The sequence below is a fragment of the Pelodiscus sinensis genome, chromosome 3, assembly GCF_049634645.1.
Source record: "Pelodiscus sinensis isolate JC-2024 chromosome 3, ASM4963464v1, whole genome shotgun sequence".
In the NCBI taxonomy this organism is placed as follows: domain Eukaryota; kingdom Metazoa; phylum Chordata; order Testudines; family Trionychidae; genus Pelodiscus; species Pelodiscus sinensis.
The window spans coordinates 154,579,808-154,606,451 of NC_134713.1; the positions used below are offsets into that span (position 1 = coordinate 154,579,808).

At 43.6% G+C, this 26,644-nt stretch overlaps 1 protein-coding gene across 2 annotated transcripts in view; it reads right to left on the bottom strand.

Annotated features, from left to right (window-relative positions):
• Positions 1–1,463: 1,463 nt before the first annotated feature.
• The window catches only part of AIDA (axin interactor, dorsalization associated), a 59,521-nt gene continuing 34,340 nt past the window's right edge, over positions 1,464–26,644 (bottom strand). The window contains exons 4-11 of one of the 2 annotated variants that reach the window (XM_075925246.1): positions 24,124–24,178; positions 17,459–17,522; positions 16,859–16,965; positions 12,615–12,626; positions 9,007–9,129; positions 6,085–6,207; positions 5,493–5,610; positions 1,464–3,366 (exon numbers count right to left, since the gene is read on the bottom strand). In XM_075925246.1, coding sequence (XP_075781361.1) covers positions 3,270–3,366; positions 5,493–5,610; positions 6,085–6,207; positions 9,007–9,129; positions 12,615–12,626; positions 16,859–16,965; positions 17,459–17,522; positions 24,124–24,178 — 699 coding nt within the window. In that variant the 3' untranslated portion in view covers positions 1,464–3,269. The remainder of the gene's footprint in view (positions 3,367–5,492; positions 5,611–6,084; positions 6,208–9,006; positions 9,130–12,614; positions 12,627–16,858; positions 16,966–17,458; positions 17,523–24,123; positions 24,179–26,644) is intronic. The other variant, XM_075925247.1, reaches the window with a different exon arrangement.

Sequence of the window (26,644 nt, forward strand, 5' to 3'; positions counted from 1 at the left end):
GCTTGTTTAAGCCTGCAAGTGAATGTCTCAGAAGCAACTGGAATCAGTTGGTTCTTTAAGTTACTAGTAAGTACCCTTCTAGTCACTGCAATTACTGTTCCACTTGAAGGAACAGTAACAATTACACTTCTCTTGTTCAATAGCTTGCATAGATTACTCATGTCTTGCACAACTATTTTAAATTCATGATCAGGCCATCACAAACCCCTGATTTTAATGGAAGCATACTGAGATCTTGTCACTTCTGCCCCATGTAGACAGCCTTGAACTGACATACACTGCAGCAAAAGGAAGGCTAGTCCATTTGCTTAATCACAGTACAGAAAAGTTTGAAGTCCAGCGCAGTTTTAAAAAAACTATACAAGCAACATCATCTCCCAAAAATAGGCTTTCAGGGAATAGTGACCTCATGAAGAATGAAAATGCAGAGAAGTGACTTAAACCCATTCACCTATGATAAATATACAAGTAAAGCACTGTATTTAAACAGTTTCAAACTTCACTGGCCTTGAACATTTCTACACAATTGTATTGAACTGGGACTTCAAGCAGCAGACTAGAGATGTAAGGGGTGTAGGTTTAAAACAACTGGATCTGTTTCACAGGGAAGTATTTCATTTATAGGCACTAGTGCAGGGGTGGGGAACCTAAGGCCCAGACTGCTCTCCCTGCCCCCTGCAGGCAGTGGGGAGCCCACATTGAAGCTCCAGTCCCCACCTCACTCCTATTGAGGCTGGAACACACAAATCTACTAGCCTGGTCCCCCCTAGTATCTGATGTGCAAGGAGCATGTGGGGAGTGTCTCATGTCCAGGAGGGTGTGTTGGGCTTCACGTGAGTGCAGCTCCTGACCCAAAAAAATTCCCCACCCCTGCACTAGTGTATACATTGGCTCATTAACCATTTACTAGTAGACATGTAACTGGTTAACTGTATACATATGCATTTTAAGGACACCCATCTTTGAAAGCCAGATCATTCAGGTTCAAGTTTTTAACCTAGTAGGTTCCCCCAAAAGCAAGTTTATTCCATTTCATTTAACTAACATCTTCTTGTAGTTCTTAACTTTGAAAGGATTATCCCCAGCAATCAGCCACACACAGAGTGTGAGTACATCTTACCAGAGAGAGAACTAAACTCAGTTTCAGTACCTTTTCCCAATTATTGATCGTAGCCTAATATGGCAGATGGAGATGTACATAGCTACACAGTGTGTCTAGTATGACAAATGCATATAAAAAAATGGAAGTCTCTTTGAATGGACTTTGAAAAGGCAACATGGGGCTTGCAACTTTAGTCAGCAAAGTGCATGCATCTAATGGCAATTAAGTGCTTTAGATGAGCAGAATCATACACTACACAAGTTGCACTGGTGAAAGATTGTGGATTTGCATCTAAGTCGGTTTTTGCAATTAATGTTTCCTTCCTTTATACAACACCAGCAGACACAATGGAGGCTCACTGTCAGATCATATTTACATTTATTTTAACAAAACTAATCAAGATAGTGTTCTTTTCAGGCATGATATTGTATTTTAAAAGATTATGTAATTGAATCCCTTTATGAACTGTTCACAGGAAAATACACAGTTCTTCAGCCATTAGTCAAATACTCAAGAGATGAACTTCTCCCCTCTCCTGGTTTGTGGACAAGACAAGACAACCGAAAAGGTCCATTTTATCCTCTTCCACCCAGGTGTTGGTTCCCTTCAAATCACTGTACTAGAGGCAGAAAGGAACACCCAACACACATCATAAAAAGTGCAAAAATCCTGTTCACTCACTTTTTTTAAACAATGTTCTGGAGTTAGTATTACATGGTGCAGAAAGGAAGGCGTTAATGGTACATTTACATCCAAGCGATCAGAAAAGCTAACATTTGACACTGCATTCTCCTGGTGCTTGTCCTTTGTTAGCATAGCAGAGCATATGTAGGCACTATTTAGGATACACATGAAGCACATCAGACCTTGAAGAACTGTATTAAATATTCCACTCATTGAATATATGAAAAGTTTGAATGGGTTCTACTTCGGTCCCTTTAAGTCAAAAGGTAGATGCAAATATTCATGTTATAATAAGCCAATGCCCTGCAGCTTATTACACACTATGCATCTCAATAATATAGAAAATAAATGATCATCCTATCTACCTACATAAAAACCAAGTTATTTTAGACTAAGTTTCCAGGCTTGCATACAAAGATCCACAATTGGATTTTATGAAAACTGTTTCTCCAGGGAGGGCGTGTCTGTCTTCTGCCGACAGCCTGAGGTGACCAGAGCACAATAACCCCACCAAAAAGATTTGAGTAATCAGGGCCCAGTTCTACCACCTGTGGAAATCAATAGTTAAAAACTCCCACTGACAGCAAAGGGAGTTAGGATGGGCCCCCAGAGTTCTCCAACACATGCCCGGACAGTGGTGCACAAAGAAGAAAATGGGTGGGAAATACAAAGTATAGAAAAAAAAAGAAAGATTGTTCCCTTAAGCATTTATGATTAAGGGATTCCAATACCTGTAATGAGACAACTTCTACCTGAAGTCACATGATACACTGAATCCTGCAAGGCTGGGAACTAGCTGAATGAACTGAGAAACAGTTGACAATTTAGTTGTCTCATCAGCATCTTCCCTTTCACCCTCAAAACCCTCCTCCCTCACTTAGGCAGATAAGACAGCAGGCTAACAAGATGTTCTAAAGCAGCATTTCAACTTTGGATTGAATCTCTCTCTACCCAGAATCTGCCTATTGCTGCTTCAACCACTCACAGACACTTTCTTGTAGTAAAATCCCTCCTATCACCTTCCCCACAATATAGAGCGAAGAACTCTAAAATGCAGGGGTCTGCAATAGCAAGCATAGCAAGAGTAAACAAGCTAGCAAACCTGCCATGACATTTTGCTATATCAGAATTGGCATATTGGGCACTTCCCACCCTCTAGCAAGTTTTCTGAAGCAAGGGTAAAAATAGAGGTAAATTACAAAATTGAAATTTTACAAACAGCTCCATTATGAAAAGAAAGTCACAAAATGCTTCAGTACGCTTGTGATAAAACTGATGTCCAAAAAAGTACTGGAAAACTTGCACCTGAATGGTAGGTTTATCCTCTGACCCTGTGGTATTGCTGTGCAGTGTGTGATGGTCTCATTTGACCTACTAGCATGAGTACAGCCACTTTCCTGCCTGTTGAAGGATGGGGGTGCTACACACGCAGCTACCATGATTTGTGACAAGTGGTTTAGTTCACAGAAGTCTCACAAAAGGGTCATTCCTTGTGCAACGTTTGATGGAGGTGAAGATAAAGTGGTTTCTTGGTCAACAATTGCAGTTTCTTCCTTTTAAAGTCAGTGGGTTTTTTGTATCTGTAATCACAAGAAATAAAATGGAAGACAAATGTTCATGGTGACTAAATGCATCAGAATAAACCCACACTCAAATACCCAGGTTCCAACCATACCCAGGTCTCACTGACACCATCTGTTAAAGTGCTTCAGATACAAATTTAGGATTCATGCAAAGAAACAATAATGAAAACTACGTTAGACAGAAAAAAAAATTAACTGAGCTGCTTCATTTTCTTCTCTTTGAAATATTATTTTAGACCAAGGCAAAGCAAGTTAAAAGCTTTCAAAGGCATACAAGCCTGAGTAGAACAGAATTCATTTGCAAGGTTTTGGGTTATCTTCTTTTGCCTCACACACACTTGCAACATGTTACTGGAGGTTTAATTCTACAAGTTGAATCCTTCTAGTCCGGTATCCCTGGGGACCTAACCAGTGTCGAACCACAGAATTTGCCGAAACACTGGTGGTCAATATTGTCTAGCAGCGCTACCAACACTTCCGTTGCTTACTGGGCACGTAGATAAATAGCAGCATAGAACACAAAGCCAAGACTAGTGGCTGTAAACAAACTTTACAGGACTGTGGAAAACTTGGCCACACCCATAAGCGGACATCCTGACAAATAAAATCATGCTTGACCACACAGTGCCAGATTAGAGAGGTTCAACCTGTATTAGGGTACGTCTAGACTACCGGGTTTTGTTGACAGTAGTTTTGTCGACAGTATCTGTCGACAAAACTTCTGTCGACAAAGAGCGTCCAGACACACTGAGCTCTGTCGACAAAGCAAGCTGCTTTGTCGACAGAACCATGTAGTCTAGACGCAACCCTACAGGCAATAACACCTTCTGTCGACAGAACTCTGTCGACAGAAAGTGTTATGCCTCGTAAAATGAGGTTTACCAGCGTCGACAAAACTGCTGAGTTCTGTTGACGTTATGTCGACAGAACTCAGCGGTAGTGTAGACGCGGGTATAGTTTTGTCGACAAAAGTCCACTTTTGTCGACAAAACTCAGTAGTCTAGACACACCCTTAGAAAGACTATCTGGTATTTCTCACTCAACATTTAGGTTTGTTAAAATAGGTCTTACAAAATTGCTACTCCCAGGATCATTTTTCATTGGATGTTTTCCACTAAAGTTACTTTGAATTAAAACCATTTCCCCATGTGACAACAGCTGAGACTATCAAAGCAGGACCTTGTTTATCCCTCTTCTCCGGTATCTTAACTGTATGACTGCTCTTATCAGAAATACTTTGACCTGTATGCCTTTTGGGGATTGGCCCTTTACATTTAGGCGAGTAGAATAGCTGCAGTCCTGAAATGGCCATTTTGCAACAGCAGCTCAAGACTCCCAATAAGAACTAAAATAAAGTTAAGGAGATAAGACAAATTGTCATACTCTTCAATGTTTGCAACTCACATTACAGCACTACAGTAGCAATACCAGGAGAATCAGAAATCAAAACAGACTAATAAACAGGGCTCGACAAACTGCTGAATCTACTCGCCCGAGGCGAGTAGATTTCAGCCAGTCGCTCCGTGTGCCCCATTCACTGGTGCTTCGCACATGCGCAGTGCCAGTCTGGTGCATGCGCAGTGCCGGGCTGGCGAGTAGTTCTCGCCGGGGCTTGTCAAGCCCTGCTAACAAAAAGACAAACCAGCCAGTGTATTTGCGTTTTCCAAGTCACTAGAAGTAGTGAGCTGCCAAGTGTGAAGGGGTTTTAACATTTTCAGTGTTAATATTCCAGTTTACTGTAGTGGGTAAACTGTTTGTGAAACCTATTTTTGACAGGATCCTATCCCTTGCATGTGTGGCAAGTCATAGGGATTTCATTCAAAAATAAACCCTGCACTCTAGTTAGGAAGATGTTTGTTTTTTTAGCAGGAGATCAGATTACTTTAGTTGAGGATCAAAATGCACAACACATACATGTAACCTGAAATCTTGCTGGTTTGTTTAAAGTAGCAAGAAAACCAGGAGGAGACAAAGTGGTAAGTTTGACAACAAACAGTTTCCTATTTCTAAAACAGCAAAACCTCAGTAGACAATACTAGATTAGCTCCTTCGTATCATGTCACTGGAATCTACCATATAGATACATACAATCCCTATATCCGATAGTATGCTAGGTCACTTACAGTTCTATAACAATTGTCCCAGGTTTAATTTCATCCATCTCCATGAAAGCAAAGCACTTGGTGCTGGTAAATCTTTTTTTGGGCTTATAATGTTTGAATTCGAAGAAAATAGCTGCACCTAAAGGGGGAAAAAGTTATCAGAGAAAAACTATTCAAATATTGCCTATAACAGATCCCTTGGCCTAAAAACATGGCGGTCATCATAACCTGTTCTACATACAGAGTCAATGGCTTCTATTATTTTTCTACATCACCTGATTTGATGAAATGTTAGAATTACTCCCCTGTACTTGTGCCCCCTCTCAAAAAACCAGAACCATAGCTAGACAGCATGGTTGGTCCGAACATGTAACAGAGTGTACTACTGGAGAGCAAAATATGTCAAGTCACTACTCTAGGACTTTGTAGCAGTGTCCGCACAAGAACTAGCACTCTGTAGATTCACACCCTAACCTGCCACACACAGTAACTTGCCACATAGACAAGTCCTGTGTCTTGAGCAGGTTGGACCTGGCTCCTCAGAGTAGGAGTAGCATCAAGACTACTGTCCCGAAGATGCATGGACCCCATTTCAGAAATCTAAAATTCCAACCTTTTGTTAGTTTTTCAACATGTTTCTGGATCTCAATGTCCACATTAAAATGAACATAGGTGTCCTCTTTTCTTGAGGCCACTGGAGTATCCTGCACAGGGGTCAGATCTATCCCATTCACATCTGGAGGAAACAACCAATTAGAGCCTTAAGATCAAAGTATCCAAAACATCTTTTTTAAAAAAGCTTGTCATTTATCATTACCACACATGCACTTTCCATTCTTATATTAACAAATCTTGTTCATAATCTCTATTTATTACTGCCTATTATCAGTTCATTGGGTTCCAATACCAAAACCAGCACTGCATCTAAAGTCTGCATCCTCTCTCCTTCTTCAAAGAGAACACCCTGAAATCTCAGAGTCCCTGGTCTGTTACCTTGCTATCAGTGACAGTTTTATTTTCAAACTGTCACAGTCAATTTTATTTTTCAAAAAGGCAATTTTTATGCTTGCCAGTGAAGTATCAAATTCCCCTTTGAGGACTGGTTTCACTCTACTTAAAGGTCTACTCTGAGAAAAGTCTATGGAAAAATAAAGTTGAAACCCTCACCACTGAATGTCCCAATGCAGATCTGCTCAGAGTTTTTCAAATGTGGGTTGCAGGGCTGTCAGGGTAAGCCATTGGCCAGCCCACACCACTTTTACTTAATGTGTCCATGCCCACAGCACCTCACAGCTCCCATTGGCTGTGGTTTGCCATTTCCACCCAAGGAGAGCTATGAGGATCCGTGGCCATGGCCACGTTAAGTAAAAGTGGCACAGACCCACCAGCGCTTACCCTGCTGGTCCTGTGGCACAACTTTGAAAACCACTGGATCTGCTTGCTTTCCTGGCTAGAAACAGCACTTACTACTTTTCAGTCAGCCAGTACGGGTATGGGGAGGAAACTGGGCTCCATTATGCAAGCCCAGATTAACAATTACGATGCTCCAGCATAAGCCAGACCAAGCGAGACTGCTGGTTTATAATTGTTTGACTGCTACTTTGTCCTCTCCCACTTCTGCCCTCCTCCCCCCACCAGCTTTTTCCATCCATCTGCTGTGCTGTGCCTCAACAGATAAGATCATGAGTATTTGGGGCACAGCTTCTCTTTGGCAAGTGCTTCTGAAACACAATGACAAATAGCCAGTGACAGAACTATTGCTGTTGAAGAATTGGCCACCAATGTTAAGATTCCAGACTGATTTTAAGGATAATGTTTTTTTTTTTTAAATCCTGTGTAGGTTTGCTATGGAGTGTCTAAGACAATGAATATGGTCTCACAATGCCTTTTAAAAGTTATATCAACAGTGGCTTTTCTGGGTAGATTTACTTTAAAAACGTAGAGGGGAACTGAAGTACACCCCTCCTCATTTCAGTAGGTGATGCAGTCTCCCTTGGGGGAGCTGAGAGTTTGATGTGTCAGTGCAGGCAGACAATCATACAATTTGATGACAGTGCTACTTGGGAAATTCTATTCGCAAAAGAACACACACAGACTGTAGCTCAGGGCTGAGGGGCAGGATTGTACAGGAAAAGCCTGCATTGCTCTTGCACACACTGCCCTGGCGCCCTCCTGCAGCCATTAGCTTTTGTGTTTTTCCACTACATAACTAGCAGAGGGGAAATATAATACATTTCACACAGAGCAGGGTGGCAGTCTACAGGTTATTTGCTCTGAACTCTGACATTTCAGAAGGTGTTAACAATTGGTACTTTATGATTAGCCAAAAACCAAATGCACTCTTTTTTGCTTGATGTGACCCAGATCAGCTGTTGGATTGACAATAACTAACCCCTGGTCCCACGAATGTCTTATCGATAGCCAGTAGGAGAATGGAACACAACCAAGTTACGGACAAGAAATCTGGGAAGCACCTGAGAAATTTAGTGTAATTCAAGGGTCTACAAACAATGCTGCAGAACCATAGCAATATTATTGAAAATAAACCGTTTGCACCTTCAGGGTCTCATAGAGGGTAATGTAGAGGGGATGTGTTTTTTGGGAGACAGCAGGATTCAGGTTCCATAGTTTTTCCATCAGAGGAAGAAGGCTTCAGACTGAGGGCTTCTCTATACAAACAATTCATGTGCTACCAGCTGGGGTGTGAATCTGCCCCTCACTAGACTGACATGGGCCTAATGTCCATGTGCACCCCACTGCCATGCACTAGCAGTTTGTTAATATTCTTTGCTCCAGTTTTGCTTTTGTGGCAAGCCCAGATCAAAGCACTCTCAACAGAGTGCTAACATGCCAGCAAGTGCCGCATAGATACGCACAGCAAGTGCAGCAGGCTTGTGTGGGGAGAGTCACCCCCCAGCTTACCACAAACTAAGCATTCATGTAGAGCAGCTCAGAGACATGGGGTAAGTATTTCTACATCTCACATACAAACCCGCAGCTGGCCCGGGCCAGCTGATGCAGGCTCCTGGGGCTCAGGCTAAGGGGTTGTTTGATTGTAGTGTAGTCACCTGAATTCAGGCTGGAACCCAAGCTCTGTGTCACTTCCACCTCGCTGGGCCCTACAGCCTGGACCCCAGCCCAAGTTCGAACAGCTACATCACAATTAGACACAGCCCCACAAGCCTGAGTCAGCTGCCAAGAGCCAGCCATGAGTGTCTAATTGCACAGTAAACAGACCTCAGAAGCAGCGGTCTGAATGTGAAATATATTACAGGAATCAAGAGAGCAGAGAAAACTTCATATCCAATTGGTTAGGCTGATAGATGGGAGGAAATGCAAGACCCTCCCCAGAAACATGATCAGTCTTCCCCCACCCTTCCAAGGTAACAGTCTTGTTAAGCTACAAAATGATATTACAGGCTCCAAGTGCCAATCTAAGTGTTTCGCTGTATGGAGAAAGAGGGATTCTATTTCCCTAAAGTACACAGGCCCCTCACAGAGAGCAGAAGAACACAGCAGAAAGAGCAACACTTACCCTTTACACTAACGGTGATGTAAGGATCAATGCATTGCCCAGCATCTTTCAGACCAATTTTCTCTATTTTGATAGTGAGTAATGTCATCCCAGGTTCTGAGGGCAACCTGGGTAATAAAGTACCTGGCAACAGAGAGGAAACCAAAACATTAACCCTTTGGACTCTTACAGCTAAGGCCCACTTCAGCCTTCCCTCATCCTCATTGCACACAGAAGTCTTTTTCCACCCCCTCCTAAAGCAGATAATGAGAAGGGATAGGGCTTAGTCTCCAAAGGCCAAACATTTGCATCCTAATGACACAAATCATCTATCACCAACAGCTCTCAAAGTGCTTTACACATTTAGAGAGTGCAAAGAAACGCAGTCACCAGCTCTGGGGTGCAGCGTGGCAAGTCAGCACATAACATACTGAACTACATTGAGGGCCACAGCGATAAGCATCTATTTACAAGAAGTGCCACAGGCTCTTTAACATCAGATGGAGAAGACACGACTTTTGGTTTTGGGATTTCTTTTTGCACACATTGTAAATTACACAGAAACTCCATTTCTGTAGCTCTGAAGGACTGAGACCACCCTGCTAGGATTAGAACTTGTGCATGGTAGGGAGTTCAGGTATCTATCCACCAGCTTCATGCTAATCAGTTAGATTAGAACTAGTCAAAGAGATGGAAGCAATAGAGAAGGGAATGTTGCATCAATATGAACCCCACTATGTAGTAAGAGAAGAAAAATTCTCAAGCAGTGTTTCTCAATGACTGGTCTGGGGACCAGCACTAGTCCCCAAGTTCTTGACACTGTTTAAGAAAGCAACAAGCCGATTTCTGGTAACAAAAGGTTTGAGAAATACTGGTCTAGAGTATTTAGCATCTATTGGCATTAGATATCAAAAGACACAGTATAAAAACACATTAATCACAACAGAGAATGTGAGGTCATTTCCACCTATACATCAAGAAAATCAAAGATGTTCTTAGTTCAGATACAGACGGACGTTACTGTAGGAGAATCCCTAGAATGCTGAGCACTGCTCGCAGTTTGCAGAAAGTCTCAGCTATCAGTAGAGTATGTAAGAAACACGGGCGGCCTGTGAGCCTAAGAAAACTAGGCAGTTGCCTAGATGATGACGTTACGGGGTGCTGAGGCACCCCATGATTACTTCACAGCCATTGATGGCCGTGCAGGCGGGGGCGCCGATCACGCCTTCCACCTGGGGCGCTAGCTGCCGCAGCCGGCCTCAGGTGGCTTCTGAAGGAACATATGGATGGCAATATGTTTCAGACCAAAGGCCATCTAGCCCTATATCCTGTCTACTGTCCAGTGGCCAGTGCCAGGTACTTCAGGGAGAAGAAAGAGAACAGTGCAATTATCAACTGATCCACCCCTGTTGTCTAATAAAATCAAATACTCTTGAAATCAATACAAGGTATTTCCTCTCCATGCTGACTGCAGAGAAAGCTGGGTGGGCTTAAGAGCAAATCTGGTGTTGGTGGTGCTAGATTTACAGTGTAAGACAAAGGAATCAAACTCATGAGCACGTTTGATGTAGTCTTGTTTCTAATTACAAGTTTTATCATCCTGAAATGAAAAGAAATAATTTTCCTCAGCAAATGGAGTCACTCATTCCCTCCAATGTAAGGATGTAATAGTGTAGTCAGTTAACCTGTTAACCGATAAGCAAAAGCTTAAGGGTTAATACTATAGACTACATGCATTTCCCTCCTCCCCACCCATGCCAGGTCTAGAACCTACCCCTGATGTGGCTCTGCATTTAAAGTGTATTAGGAGCCAGGTAGGTAGGCAACCTGGCTCAGTTCTGGCTTGCACTGGGTCCAGGAGCTCAGACCCCCCCTTAGACAGAGACAGCAGCACTGGGAGACAAGCAGCCAGTCCACAAGGGGAGCTGGTTTTTAAACTGTTTCCCCTCATGGATCAGCTCCCGCCTGGTACCCCGTGCTGCCTCTGATACAGTGGCTGCCAGCCCAATCCCCAGAGACTACAGAATAGTCGATTAACTGATACAAATTCATGAGGTTAATCGACTATTCAATTAACCAATTTAACATCCCTACTTCAAAGGTTTCAAGTTTCTTGACATATTTAGAGACATGGGAAATTCAAGGGAGTTTACATTAGGACAGGAAGACAGGCTTCAAAATCAAGTTCCAAATATTGTGCCTGTAGAAATGCATCCTTGCAGCCCCTAGGACTTGTATAGGGGTCAGTGATTATTCCCACCACTGCGTTGGAGTCCTCAACAAAGCTGGAACCCAGAACCTTCAACAGCAGCATGAGTCTCTATGAACTTAGCTGACAGCGGTCATCGACTCATGGCATTTATGCACCAGCCCCTCCAAGGGACCACATCTCACAGGAAGGAGTGGGGCACAGTTGCACACCTAAAGGCAGGATTTGACCCCCCCCCCCCAGCATTTACTGTGGGCGGGACAAAGGCTGCTAACTGCACAGTTATAAACAAATGAATAAAACCTCAAGACTGAACTGAATAGTCCACAATACCAATGAGAATAGGCACTTTTCATGCTGGGGAAAATTGCTGACACATCCTGCTTCAACATGAGGCCATTTCTCTGGCACTGTGGTTAGCTGTGGGTTTTCTGCCATGTTTATTTGACATGCTTAAAATGAGGGCTTGTGCCTCAACAAGCCCTTTCCTGTGCTCCCTACAGGCTTGTAGATGCGCCCTACCTATCCCGCAACAAATGCAAAAATGAAGGAGGCCTTCCAAAGCCATCTCCAATGAGCAGGGAATCCTGTCGGGGCTTAATACAAAACCTGTGAATTCAAGTCTTTGCCAGCTATTGCTTGGGAGGACAGAGAGCTTTAGTTATCAGTGGGATTTTTAATAAGTTTTTAAAAAAATCACTGTCAGAAGCTGGCAGACTTGGGACTTTTCCTTGGGTTTGTTTTAAGAATTTTATTTTTCGCCCTGTTTAATTTACTGACCCTGAAGGCACTGGGTTGTGTGAAGTCCCCTGTTTGCCCATGGGGTAATCATCAAAAGTGACAATTTAAGCTTCCATCAAATGGCCCTCCCTCCAGCTCTCTCAAGCAGCCCAGGTCTCTGCCATTTTAATCCCCAGCACCTCTGAGGCAGTTTAAGAATGTGGCAGTTAGACATGTCCATGTCATACAAGACACCATGTGTGTCTGTCAGGATGTAGACTGAGACTAGATCAATCTCATACAGGCATCATCAGCTGGTAGCAACCTTTGAAAAAGAAATTGGAACCGTTGGTCTAGTGGAGAAGAATAGGCATGAGACTACCAGTCCATCCCTCCATGGGCCTCAGTTTTAACAGTCTCAAGTGAAATTACCCAAGAGAAAAACTTCAGTCACTTTAGCAGGGAGTCCTGCTTACACACAACACATTGGGGTAGCATGCAAGAGTGGATTTGCTAAATTGCACGTTTCTTAAGAGTCATCTAAGTGGCTTCACTAAAACATTCTTTCTCTGTAGCTGAAAGTCAGCTCACTGGTTACATATACAGAGAGTCTTTTATTACAAAAACAAATGCACTCGGAATTGAGATACAAATGAAAGATGCCACAGCAATGGCTGTATTCATTAAAATGTTGTCATACCTTCAATGACTCCTGAGTTAGACGAATGGTTTCGTGTGTGATAACATGATGAAGCCATGCATATAGAAGACAAGACCATGGACAATTAGACAATCCAACAATCCAATATGAATTAAAAGCATACAGAAGCAAAGTATACAAGTGAGGAGAGTACAATGTAGCCTACTGAATTAATGGGGACAATCTGTTACTTAGATTTATAAGCCTCAGATCAGACGGTTCTGTGAATCGTTTATTTAATTTGAGCCTTATTATCCATAGAAAAGTGACACGCCAACATTCAAAGTTAAGCAATTAGGCTGCCAAATCATCAAACATCACACCACACAAATATCCCTGTATGAAAGTCAAGAGAAACACAGACTGTGCCAAGTGGAAAGGCAATTCAAGATCATTAGACTGCCTTCCTTTTTGAAGGCAACATCCAACTCAGTGAAAGGCAGGGTGAGAATCCATGATGCAAGTTGGGCAACAAACTAAATGTGTTAATTCTAAGTTTAGAGGGTGCCCTTTCCTGCTCTGATCACGGGAAGTGGCTCTGTGGGGCCCACTGAGCATTATCTCACTCTGATGTTTATATCGAGTGTGCTAAGTTTACCAGTAAACCAGAGCACATCTGCTGAGAAGGAAGGTAGCATTTGTATCTTATTATTTTTTAGACCAGAGCGTGCTCTGTTCCTGTCAACTGAATGGTTCGTTAAAGGTGGCAGGTTCAGAAAGAGAGAGACATTTGCCCCCAGAACAGGTGTATCACCAGTGGAAGCTTCTCTGCTCTGCCATTGTAACTTGGCCAACTCCTAAAGGAAGATGCTGCCTCTGGGCATGGTTCATTCTTGGTGTCCCTAACACTGGTATCAGTATATTTTCAATTGTGGTCATATTGCACGGTAAAAAGTTGTAAATTGAATTGAATGTCTCAACCCAAATCTTATGAGCAACACCTATTAAATGGTGGTATCTTTCAACTGCTGCCAATACAGGCAGGACTCAAGATGGGTGACGTAAACACAATATAGTTGCACATTTCCTTATCACTGAGTTGCCCAGCACCCTTCCAGTTCTTCCCCCACTTTAAAATTCACACAATGGCTACTTAAAATTCTCAGACACTATTTCGGTGGTTCTCAAAACTTTGTTTTCCCCAAAAACCACTAGAAAATTGCTGAAAATTGCTCAGCGGACCACTTCATGATCTTTCCAGATGCTGCTTGTACCTCTAGCTAACTACTGTAAGCACTTTGCATAAAAGCACTCTATAAAAAAAACCTTAATAATTAGCTTTTTTTGTGTTACACAACTCACTACTTCAGCAGTAATTTGGGGAGAGCAGTCTCTCCTCCTCTGCAGCAACTACTGAGCTGGGAAGGAAAGGAGGGTCTCTCCCCTGCTGTGGGCTGGGAAGGGGGGGGGAGGTCTGTCTCTCCCTTCCCATCCCAGCAGCCTCCAAGCTGGGGCTGGGAAGGAGGGGGATTCTCTCCTCCTCTCTGCTGTCACAGTAGCCACAGACTGTCTTCTACCTGCAGCTACAGCCCTGGAGCTCGGGAAAGTTGCCTCTTTCTCTGGATGCCACAGCCCTACAATATCCCAAATTCCCCCCATCCCCTCATCTCATCTCACTGCCCCCACACCTACTTCCTATTTCCCCCACTGCCCTTTCACACCACCCTCATTACCCTCAAGGCCAACACATCACCTCACATGTACATCTTCTCTAGGGTCCAGGCACCTAATTAGTGGATCCAGCACAGCTTCATTAATTAGGTGGGCGGCTCTTCATTCTCATGTGCGCAGTCGCCCAGGTGCACACTTCAGAAGGAAGTATCCACAGCAGGGATGTTAAATTGGGGTTCTCTCACTAATCGTACAGTGATTACAATTTGTACTGACTACACGATTCGTTGATAAGGACCACTCTGCAGAGCCGCAGCGCTGGCTCAGGGACCCACCCACACTGCAGCTTTGCATTTGAAATTTAAATTGCAGAGCCACAGCTTCCTGGACTAGCAAAAGGCAGGACTGCTCAGTCCCGGCTCACGTTGAGTCCAGCAGCTCCGGTTTGCGGCAGCCAGCTCTGTCCTCTGCAAACACAGGCTGCTCTGGCACTAGCCCTAGTTTGCAGTGGACAGGGCTAGCCATGACCAAGGGCTGCTGCTGGAGCAGCCCCTGCACACAGCCAGCCCAGGCGCCATGAACAGGGGCTGCTTGCCGGCAGCAGCCCCAGTCTACAGGGCCAGCCCAGCTCCCTGCAGACAGGGGCTGCTGCAGGAGCAGCCTCTGCCTATAGTGAGCCTCAGCCTGCTGCAGGCAGAGACTGCTCTGGCAGCAGCCTCCCCTCTCCCCACCCCCACTGATTCTGATAAAGGCAGTGGGATGGAGGAGCAGGCAGCACAGTGGAGATGGTGCTGTGGGGAACCAGCTTTTAAGTCAGCTCCTCCCTGCACTGGCTCCTGTTTCCCCCCCCTTTGTTGCCTCTCATAGAGGCAGCAAGAGAGTGGGGGGGGGGAAGCAAGTAGTCGATACTCCAGTTGACTACTCGCTAACATCCCTAATCCATAAACCACTTGAATGGAGCTCGCGGCTCATGATTTGAGAACTTCTGCCCTATTTTATTTAAGTATCTTCCTGTACCCTAAAACTCAGCGGCCATTTTGCTTCACTAAGATAAGATCATTTGGCTACAAAAGAAGTCCAACCATAAGTAGGATTTAATCCTTAGATTCACTAAGGGTATCTTCAACTACAATGTTTCAAGTTACTTATTATTAGAACTTCAGAGATGACTTAAACGACAAAGACAACACAGACAGGGGAAGACAGAAACAATATCCTGGGAGAGCTTATTTGAAAGTAACAGAACTCACATTTATGCACCGTTTCTCACAACAGATGTACAGCAAGCAAACTGTAGTTATATACTGTGCCACAAACCTAGTAACGTGTAGTCTGAAAGCTAACATTAAGCTTTTGTACATAACCAAACCGCAGTTGCATGCAGGAATCATTTATACAGGCAGTCCCCGGGTTACGTACAAGATAGGGACTGTAGGTTTGTTCTTAAGTTGAATTTGTACTTAAGTCAGAATTGGCGTCCAGATTCAGCTGCTGTTGAAACTGACCAGCAGCGGCTGAATCTGACACACCTGGGGCAGAGCAGCTGGGGTGCTGCTGGGTTGGTCCAGTAGCGCCACATCTCGGCGCTGTGGGACCAACCCGGCAGCCCCCCAGCTGCTCTACCCCAGGCGTCGGCGAGAAAAGCCTGGTCTGCTGGGCGGAGGGGGCGCACTAGCTGCGCCCCCCCAGCAGACTAGGGAGACGTGGGCGGCGGGACCGCGGAGACACGCCGCGGTCCCGCCGCCCGCGTCCTCCGCAGCTTTGCTCCGCATCTCCCTGGTCTGCTGGGCCCCCCTCCCCCAGCAGACCAGGGAGATGCGGAGTGGCTTTTCTCGCCACGGAGGACATGGGCGGCGGGACTGCCCAGACGCGCCGCGGTCTCGCCGCCCGCGTCCTCCGCGGCTTTGCTCTGCGTCTCCCCCAACAGACCAGGGAGATGCAGAGCAGCTTTTCTCGCCGCGGAGGATGCGGGCGGCGGGACTGCCGCGGCACGTCTCGGCAGTCTGCTGGGGCGGGCGCGTTCGTAAGTAGGGATCCAACGTAAGTCGGATCCACGTAACCCGGGGACTGCCTGTATTATGACGGCATCCAGAGGACCCCCACTAAAAAACACCAATGCCAGGTGCTGAATATGCCCAGATGAAGAGAGTGCCTGCCTCATTTATGCTGCCTACAATTCTAGTACCAAAAATGTTCTCCTTCCCAAAACTTAAATTGGGCCATTTGCTCTGAAGAAATGAACAAAAACAAAAAGAGCAAAATCCCTCTGATTCTAATTCTCCACTTTCTTATTCCCATTTATTGTCAGCAGAGAAAAATATAATTAACAAGCTGTGTCCTCACTAAAACCTGTACGTGTATCAAATGCTTCACGTTTTCATACATAGTGTTTAAGCAGTAATTTCCATCTCCTCACTGAAGGGACAAATCTTGCTCACTGATTAAATCCATCTGACTCAGCTGCAAGTCTGGGATTCCTATGAGATATTTACTGGTTTGATGTCTAACCACTGGAGAAGTTCTGCTGAAGAGGAATCTAGAAGTGACTGACAAGGGCTCTCTCTTGTAATAGTTTCTAAACAAATTTCAAGCCCCTCTCTTGGTGTATGAAATATTTCAGATGATTACCCTACCTGGAACTCTAGCAGGAAAAGAATCTGGAGACCCTGCTCCAGCTCCACCTTCCTCATCATCTTCCTCAAATTCCAAGTTCTCCTCTTCTCCAGGTGCTAAAATCTTCCTGTAAGACCAAGACAAAAAGCTAGTGACTTCTTTTAAAATAAAGTTTACAATTGAGGGAAAAAAGTCACTATCCCTAGGTTTAGTGCAGAAGCAACACATTGTCTCAAAGCACACACTTACTGCTTATAGCATTCAGATGATCAAAAGTGCCAACCAAATTAAGCCTGCAAAGCTAGCACATACAAATTATAGACACACAGATTATGGGCTAAATTTCAGAGGACTATAAACAAAGATGCGAAAGGCCTGATTTTTCCATTAAATTTCAGGAGATGTTGACTAAATCTGAAGAAAAAAAGGCTATTGGCATTTAAAATTTAGGTACCCCCAAATTAAAGGCTGCTTTAAAAAATTGTCTTACCCAAGGCAACTTGGCAAGAATGTGATCCAAGAAGTTCAGGTCGCCCACTTTTTTTGCTCTACCCACCAGGTCATGCTGCCCTTCCATATCAATTCTGTTTTTATACATACAAATTGACAATTTTCCTTACCTGAGTGGGACAGGCTGAACATCAAAGGGGAATTCTTTATTATAGGTGAGGATAGTCTTTAAGACTATAAAGAAAAAAGGGAGAGATCATTTGCTAAGAAAACCAAGTTTACAAAAAAGCCAGCACTCCACACAACTTAGTAATACTGAGTCCATTTTCATGGTGCCCTCATGACAGATGCATCAAAATACACCAGAGTGCCAGTGACTGCTCAACTATGCTTACAACATTACCAGAACTGTGGTCGCTTTCGTGAACTAGCTTAGTTCAATCCAAAAAGGCAAGCAAGGTTTTAGCCACACTTACGTTGTCAGTGAAGCCAGAGTCACAACAAAAGGAGTATGAAGAAAAACAGCGGGCCTTAGTCAAGGCCGGCCCACCACATTTTGGCACCTGAGGCGGGGAGCTCAAATGAAGCCCCCATGTCACCTTTTCTCCTGCCTGCCTGTTATGTCTCTTGTGCCCTCCTTCCTCCAGCACAGCACTCCACCATCTCTGTGCATCTAGAGCAGAGAGAATACATATGCACCAGCAGCAGACACAATTTTCTATACTATGGGTCCTAATGATGCCTCCCCAAAGTCTGGCACCTGAGGCGGCTGCCTCAGTTCGCTCATGGTAAGGTCAGCCGTGGCCTTAGTGTAGTGGGAGCAAACCAGTGACAGCAAGTACTTGGCAGCAGTTTCCTAAGGAATCCTAGTGGTACAGCCATCAGCTCCAATCAGACTGATAATTCCCCAGAACTGACATAATGTGTACTAGGTACATATAAGTAATAGCAATTACAGTTTACGTACATCTAGAACAGGGAGTACTGAAGTCTGACTGTGCTGCTGTTGAAACGTCATTTGGTTGAGCTGTGCATATTCAGCACTTCTGTAAATCAGACCTGAGGTATCTCAAGACAGATACCTATAAAACTCCTCCCGACATTTGGAGTTCTCTTCCTTCACCCCTACATCCCAGCTCCTGCCCATATCACCCACCACATTCTTCACCCTGTATCATTTGATTTGGGTCAGCTTCCTCCTCCATGCTGCCTGGGCACTGGTAGGAGGGAACACAGGCAGGGCTCTCCTGGTCTCATCTCCTTTGCCTGATACCCCACCAGTCTGTGGGTGCGTGGAGAGAACTGCCAAGAAAGTTCCGCTCGGTCCTTCTGAGTGAATGGCACAAGTGCTATCCCGCGATGCGAACAACTAGTTGACTATCCGATAAGCAAATGCTTATCGGCTAGTCGACAGGCTAGTCGCTTCCCCCCTCTTTGTTGCCTTTATCAGAAAGAGGCAGCAAGGCGGGGGGAGAGAAGGGGGGACTTCAAAGCAGCAGGGCTGCGTGAAGCCTGGAGCCAGATCCCGGGCTTCATAAGGCACTGCCGCTTTGAAACGCCACATGCAACCCAAGGCCAACTGGGGTGTCCCCAGGCTTCATGCAGCGGTTCCAAGCAGCAACACTGTGTGGCACCCAGGATCAGCTGGGGCATGCAGCCTGGGGACACCCCAGCTGGCCCCCGACTCTCCACAATGTTTCAAAGTGGGAGCGCCACTCGGAGCCCATGGTCAGCAGGGGAGTCCCCAGCTGACCATAGGCTCCACGTGGTGCTTTTGCCTTTGAAGTGTAGCAACAGCAAAAATGCATTGACTACCTGATCAGTCAATTACTTGATATTTAACATCCCTAGTGCCATCTGGTTGTATCTACAAGCTATGAGAGGAGGCAGAGTACAGACCAAATCTTTAGAGAACTTAGATGCCAAATCCAATAAGTCTAATGAGCATATGCTAACCACCAAGATTTCTAAAGCTCTTAATTTGCCCAAATTTTCATGAGAACTATGAAGGGGACATCTTCAACACCAGGGTGACATCCCACCAAAGAACAGAAGTAACAGAGCTTCCCTACTAACCAGCTGTAAGAATTTTACTCTGGCATTTTTCTCATTCCTATACTGTTCTACATAATTGCAGTAGAAGAATCTATTCCCCACATTATCTGAATGCCTTCAGCAACATAACTAACATCTGCCATGCGTGTATTCATTCGTTCTCTGACTTCTCCCCAAGAAAAGAAGTCTGGATGGAGAGGGGTGTTCAGATTTGGGGATTTTTTAATGCACACTTTGCTATGCATTTATTAGAGAAGATGCACCTTCCACCTGAAGTAGCAGGGGGTGAGGTGTATCATGGTCACTCCCCATGTCTGAAAGTGAGGTTCATTCTTATGGTAGGAGATTCCACTGTACACAAGGACCAGAGTTGATGACCACAGACTGCAATCTAGAGCTTTCAAAGGTATTTTCATACCCCGGACCCAAGCTACTAAGGCCTTGAAGATAAGGACTGAAACCTTGAACTTGATTCCACATCTGGCATTCTTCGATGCAGCCATGGCCACTTCTGAAATATCAAATTGCCCACAGGAAACTAACTTGCCACTGAAGAGCAGCTGGCTCAAGCTGGTTTACTATTGCCTATTTTATCTGAAGCTGAATGCAAAAACGATTCACAGCATACGCTGGGTTCAGAATGTAGCTACTCCCAATCTCCATGGTACGGGTTTCTGTAAGTACATCGTGCTTGTGCTCCCAGCTGGCATTCAATGTCAGTTTACAGCCTTGGTCCTAATTTTCAAGGCAATTAATGGATCCAGCGCCAGCTTACATCAATGACCAAACTTTGATCTATGAACCCTCATGACAACTGTGCTCTTCTAGGAAAATGTAGGTCTCAAAGAACAAGATGAAGCACAAGCACTCAGACAAGTATTCTCTGTCAAGGGGACCCAGCAAAGGGACAAAATTCCAGAGAACTGGAGAACCCCGACCTGAACCTCTTTAGAAAGCGGAGAAAGCTTTTCCACCATAAAGAGCCTTTGCATCACACGCAGTGCTTAATTTGTACCAGGGCTTGCTAGGCCTGGGCTCCAGCATCTCTAGTCCTGGCAGTTCATATCCCCAGCACCTCTCGGCTTGCTGCATCAGTTACGAATGTAAAAAAATTGCTTGAGCCACAGCAGCTCTTTCAGTACAAATTAAGCACTGACCACACGAGACACGTTTTGAAAATCCTTTTTATTTTCAACCCCCTACAAACTTCTCACTCGCCCACCACAAAAGTTCTACCCCAGATAGCAACTAGAGAATTGTTCTTACTATTGATTTCACATGAGATCCTATGATAATGCTGTTAGTATATAATCTTGAGAGAACAAGTTTGGCTACTAGGAGCAGATCAATGTTGCTAAGAACCTTATCCCTAGAAACAGCTTAACTAAAAAAAAGAAATTCAACCTGTGGCAGACACATAACATGGAAATTTTCAGCCCTAGTGTCACCTATGTTAGAAACCTCCATTAACTTTTGTTGATTAGGATAATCATCAAAGAAGTGTGGAATGCATCTAAATTATGGATGTGTTATCCTTCTTTTCACAGGCAAAAGCCTGATGTGGAGTTAGCAGAGGAGGCTGTGAAGGCTAGGACTATAATAGAGTTTAAAGAGAAGCTAGATAATTTCATGGAGGCTAGGTCCATAAAAGGCTATTAGCCAGGGGATAAAATGGTGTCCTTGGCCTCTGTTTGTCAGAGGCTGGAGAGGGATGGCAGGAGACAAATCGCTTGATCATTGTCTTCGGTCCACCCTCTCTGGGGCACCTGGTGCTGGCCACTGTCGGCAGACAGGATACTGGGCTAGATGGACCTTTGGTCTGACCCAGTACGGCCGTTCTTATGTTTTACTCAACACCCTTTCCGACCATTGTAGAATGCTGAGGAGATTTTCAAAGACATTCAGCATTGGCTTAAATTACTTGGCAATGCTGAATATGTTTGAAAGTCTTACTATTGGTCCATGCTAACAAATGTACAATTAAAACGGTCTTTAGAAAAAAAAAACACTATTATAGTGTCTTTTTAAAGAGACTATAATAGAGGCTCAAACTTAAATTAAAATTAAGAAACAGAAGAGAAGCAAAAAAGTGCCACTACTGCTATACAAAGTAAAAGAAGCAGTGAGAGAAAAAAAGGCATCATTTAGAAAGTTGAAATTAAATACCAGTGAAGGAAAATAGATAACTCTAGCAAATGAAGTGTAAAAATATAATTAGGAAGGAAAAAAGAATCTGAAGAATAACTAGCCAAAATCTCAAAAAGCAATAGAAATTTTTGTAAGTACAATAGAAGCAGGAAGCCTGCTAAACAACCAGTGGGGAGCTCTCAGGATAAGGCCACTGTGGAGAAACTAAATGAATTCTTTGCATCAGTCTTCATAGCTGAGGATGTGAAGGAGATTCTCAGATTTGACACCTAAAGAGAATGGCTCAGGTTTGGGAAACTGAGATGTCATTAGAGGAGGTTTTGGAACAAATTGATAAACTAAACAGTAACAAGTCACCAGGACCAGACGGCATTCACCCAAGAGTTCTAAAGAAACTCACATGTGAAAATGCAGAAATACTAATTAGTTTGTAACCTATCCTTCAAGTCAACTTCTATACCAAATAACTGAAGGATAGCTAATGTGACACCATTTTTTAAAAAGGGCTCCTTTTAAAAAGTGATTTTGACAATTACAGGCCAACAAATTTAACTTCTGTAACTGGTAGAAATTATAGTAAGGAACAGAATTATCAGACACATAGATGAACATAATTTGTTGGGGGAAGAATAAAGATGGTTTTTGTAACGGGAAATCATGCTTCATCAATCTACTTACTAGAATTCTTTGAGGGAGTCAATATAAGCATGTGGACAAGGGGAATCCAGTAGATATAGTGTACTTAGAGTTCCAGAAAGCCTTTGACAAGACAGGTCTTTAACTTTTTTACACTATTATATAGTGACATATATAATATTTTCTGTTTTATCTGTTTCCTAACAGTTCCTAAAATTGTTAGCTTTGTTGACTGCTACTGCTTATTCAGAAAACTATCCACAATTACTCTAAAATCTCTTTCTTGAGTGGTAGCAACTAATTTAGAACCATCATTTGGTATGTATATATAGCTGGAATTATGTTTTTTAAAATGCAGTGCTTGGCATTTATCAACATTCCATCTGGCATTTTGTTGACCAGCCAGCCAGTTTTTTAGCTCCCTTTGTAAATTTTCACACTCAGCTTTGGACTTAGTTATCTTGAGTCATTTTGTCATCTGCAAGATTGGTCTCCTCACTGTTTATCCCTTTTTTTCCAGAATATTTATGAATACACTGAACACTACCGGTACCAGTACAGATCTTTGACGATTGCACTATTTACCTCTCTTCCTTCTGAAAACTAACCATTTCTTTCTATCCTGTGTTCCCAGTCTTTTCACCAATTACTTACCCATGAGGGGACATTCCCTCTTATTCCATGTCTACGTACTTCGTTTAAGAGCCTATATTGAGGGACCTTCTCTAAAGGCTTTCTGACAGTCCAAGCATACTGTATCAACAAGATTACACTTGTGAATGTTGATGAAACCCCTCAAAAAATTCTAATAGATTGGTGAGGTGTGATTTCCCTTTACAAACACTGCGCTGACTCTTCCCTAACGGTGTGCAACTATGTGTCTGATAATTCTGTTCTTTACTATAATTACAATTTGCCTAATACTGAACTTAAGACTTTCTGACCTGAATTTACTAAAATAATCTATGGAATCCTTTAAAAAAAAAATCTGCATTGCATTAGCTAACCTACCAGTCAAATAGTACAGAGACTGATTCAAGCAATAAATTACATACTACAGTTAGATGTTCTGTAATGTTATATGAGAGTTCCTGGACGAATATCATCAAGTTCTGATGTCTTACTACTGTTTAATTTATCAATTTGTTCCAAAGCCTCTTCAACTAATATTTCAATTTTGGACAGTTCCTCAGATCTGCAACCCAAAAAGAATACCTCAGGTGTGGGAATCTCCCTTATATTCTCTGAGGAAAGACCATTTTAAATAATTCATTTAGCTTCTCTGCAATAGATTTATCTTCCCAGATTCTCCCCAATCATCCAATGGCCCCAAAGATAGTTTGGCAGGCTTCAGAAGTACTTTAAAAAATGCTATTAGAATTTGAAGTGCAAGTAGCAGAAGACAAAAATGTTTTGCCTAACTAGACTTTTACACTTGACTTGCCAGAGTTTATCTTCCTTCTATTTTCCTCAATAGGATTTAACATCATTACAACAATTCCATCAGTGTGTTGTGTAATAGCTGATTGGGTATCAGTATATTCTGAATCATTTCCCGAGGCCCAGTGTCCTTGGCACTGTACAAAGATAGGCATGTTTTCCACCCCATTGAGCTTACAATTCAAATACAATACTATTCAAAGAGATATATGCAGGTTGAAGATTCAACTAAGCAGTGCAAAATTTTCAAAATGCTTGTATTCTTTACTGGATGGCTTCTGCTGTGCTTTAAAACTAATAATGACCCTAAAGAGCACTGTCCATTCAAGGGGGAACAAATTAATAGACTATGAAATGTAAGGACACCCAGTCTTTAAATCTTCCAGCACTACATTAAAGTCTGCTTATTAAAGAATGCATGTGGTAGCAAACATTTGGAGGACTAACCACGGCATTACTGTCTACCCACATTTAGGCCAGTCAGCATTACTGCGGCTATCAGACTTTCCACTGTAATTATAAAAATCACCCACCTAAAATGAAAGATATTACTTACTTGGTTCTAGCTTCTTCAGATCCTCCAGCTTAAATTCCTCCTGTGACTGTGTGGACTAGGAGGTTACAAAGGAAGATAGTATTAGGTTTCAGTATGTACCCTCTGTTGCTATTGCAATCTCAGATTAGGCATGCAGCACTGTTCCAGCTTTTGTTCCTATGGGGTCTCTGTGTGAGAGGATTTTTAGGCCAATCAATGTTATTTTAATGCTCCTGAAGAGAATAAGTGTATTGTGATGCTTGAAATGAGAATATTTCAAAACAACCTGATTCTATTCATTTATCCTCTCAAACACAAGTGCTAAGACAGCAAAGGAGGTCCATCTTAAACCCTCCAAACTTCAGTTGATCTGAAACATGGATCAGCTCTAGCCTTAGGAACTGTGGCTCAGTTGGGCTTTGATCCTGCATGTACCTTCAATGCTACTTGCAGCTGGGGAAGTGGAAAATATTCAACATCTTGCAGGAGAAAGCCTACAGAATGCCAGGTCACCCGCTATTCTTAATACTTCCACAAGGACAAATGGGGCTCATGTTAAAGGATCCACTTGTACAAGTGTCAGCAGCAGCAGGGCATGTCGAGGCAGAGACTGCAGTGAAGACATACCATGTCAGTAGAAGGGAGGACTGACCAAGCTAATCAGCAACTTTGGTCCCAGACAGGATGCCACAATGTAACTTTAGCGTGTATGTGGCTTCCTAAAATGAGGTGGAAGCTGAAAAATTCCACAAATCAAACCTGAAACAGTATAAAATCCCTGAGTTACTGCCTAGAGAAGTGTGACTTGCTTGGCGTAAGCCTTAGCTAGGGAAAGGATGAGTCAGGAAAGACCAGTATATGGAGGCTGGAGGACAGCGTCATTAAACAAACACAATGAGTTTTAATTGTTTAAAGGGGCTTCATATTTCATATTGGTGCAGATTTAGTGACCAAGCTATAATTCTCTGAAACAAGGCTATGGAGCTAAATCCAGTAGGGACTATCAGTTCTCTCAACATACGTAGTAACACGTATGTTCTGAGTTTGACCACAGTGGGTTCAGGCCCACTGGTCAGGTCTCTCTCTACACGTAATCTAGAGACAAACAAGCGGGTTGGCTGGTCAACACTTGATTTGGGACAAGTGAAAGTTTCTATTTAAAGGCCTGTGGCTACATTCAAAATCAAGATGAGCCAACCAAGTTCCTGCACACTGCAAACTACCCCAAACAGCTCAGTTCCTGCCCAGGCTGCATCTGGCTCCGACTAGTATTTGAACATCTCTTTACTGCCCCTGTAAGCTGTTACAAGGAGCACACATTGGAGTTGTAGCAAGTTGCAGAGTAAATGAAGCAGCTAATGTTGTAGGTTACATAGCAGCCAACACCATTACCAACCCTATTCCAAACTGAAAGCATGTTACAGATGACAGAGCTTTGGGAGGGTCCTTGCTATTTCTCTTGCCCTGTAATGGAATTGCACCCACAGATAATGGGCTGGTTACAGTCTGTGCTGTGCTCCTCACTCAGCTTGCTGCCAGCTGCAGTTCAGAGCGTGGCATGCAGCTTCTGAATCCACCCCTCTGTTCTGCTGCAATGGCTGCTGGAACAAAGGACCTGCACTTGTTCAGCGATAGCCTCAGCTCCTGAACAGCTTATCCACTTAGAAGGTCAGAGGGAGGGAGTGCAGCAGCCAGGGAGCTCCAACCCCTGCAGCACAGCTCTGACCCCGGCAGCAGTGGGGCCAGCAGGAGCTGGAGAGCTCCCGCCTAGGGAGCGGCAGCTGGCCAGGCAGCAGCGGGGCGAGGGCAGCAGTTTAGCACAGGCCATTAAGGGAGGAACCTCCCCCAGTCCGGTAAATCCCCTTGTCCGGGACCAGTCAGGTCCCAAAGGTGCCGGATCAGAGAGGTCCAACCCATAGTAAACTGAGGAAGACAGAGGTTAAGATCACACAAAATCAATGGAGAACTGGGAACAAAATCCAAGACTCCTGATTCCCAGTCTGGTGCTCTCAACTGTACCATGGGCCTGCCTCCTCCTCAATGGGTGGAGCTATTTTCTCGCTCTTGGATAGCAACAGAGCTAGCCTCCTCCGTTGATTAGGTAGGTCAGACACTTCCCAGATCTTCAGCCATCTTAAAGAATGTGGCATTAACACAGGCAAAAATTAAATCAAACCTTGCGGTCTTAACACAGAATATACACTAGACTATGTTTAAAGTCACAAAAAGCAAACAAACAGTTTATATTTTAAACATTCAAAAGCAAGATTTTTCTGCTATGATTTTGACAAAGGCCAGAACTACTTTACTGGCAAGACTCAGTTTGAGGAATTTCTTATAAACCAAATCATATTTAACACACACAGTCCCTAACTCATGACCAAGTACAGACCCATCTGCATTGTCTGAGACTAACTCTTTCTTACTGTTTCACAAGCAACCAGGATAACAGAAGGGGATTTTAAATAATTTGCTCATTAGCCACTGAAAAGTATGAAAAAGTATACAGGATATAAACCAAAGTCGAAACATCTTACAGTTA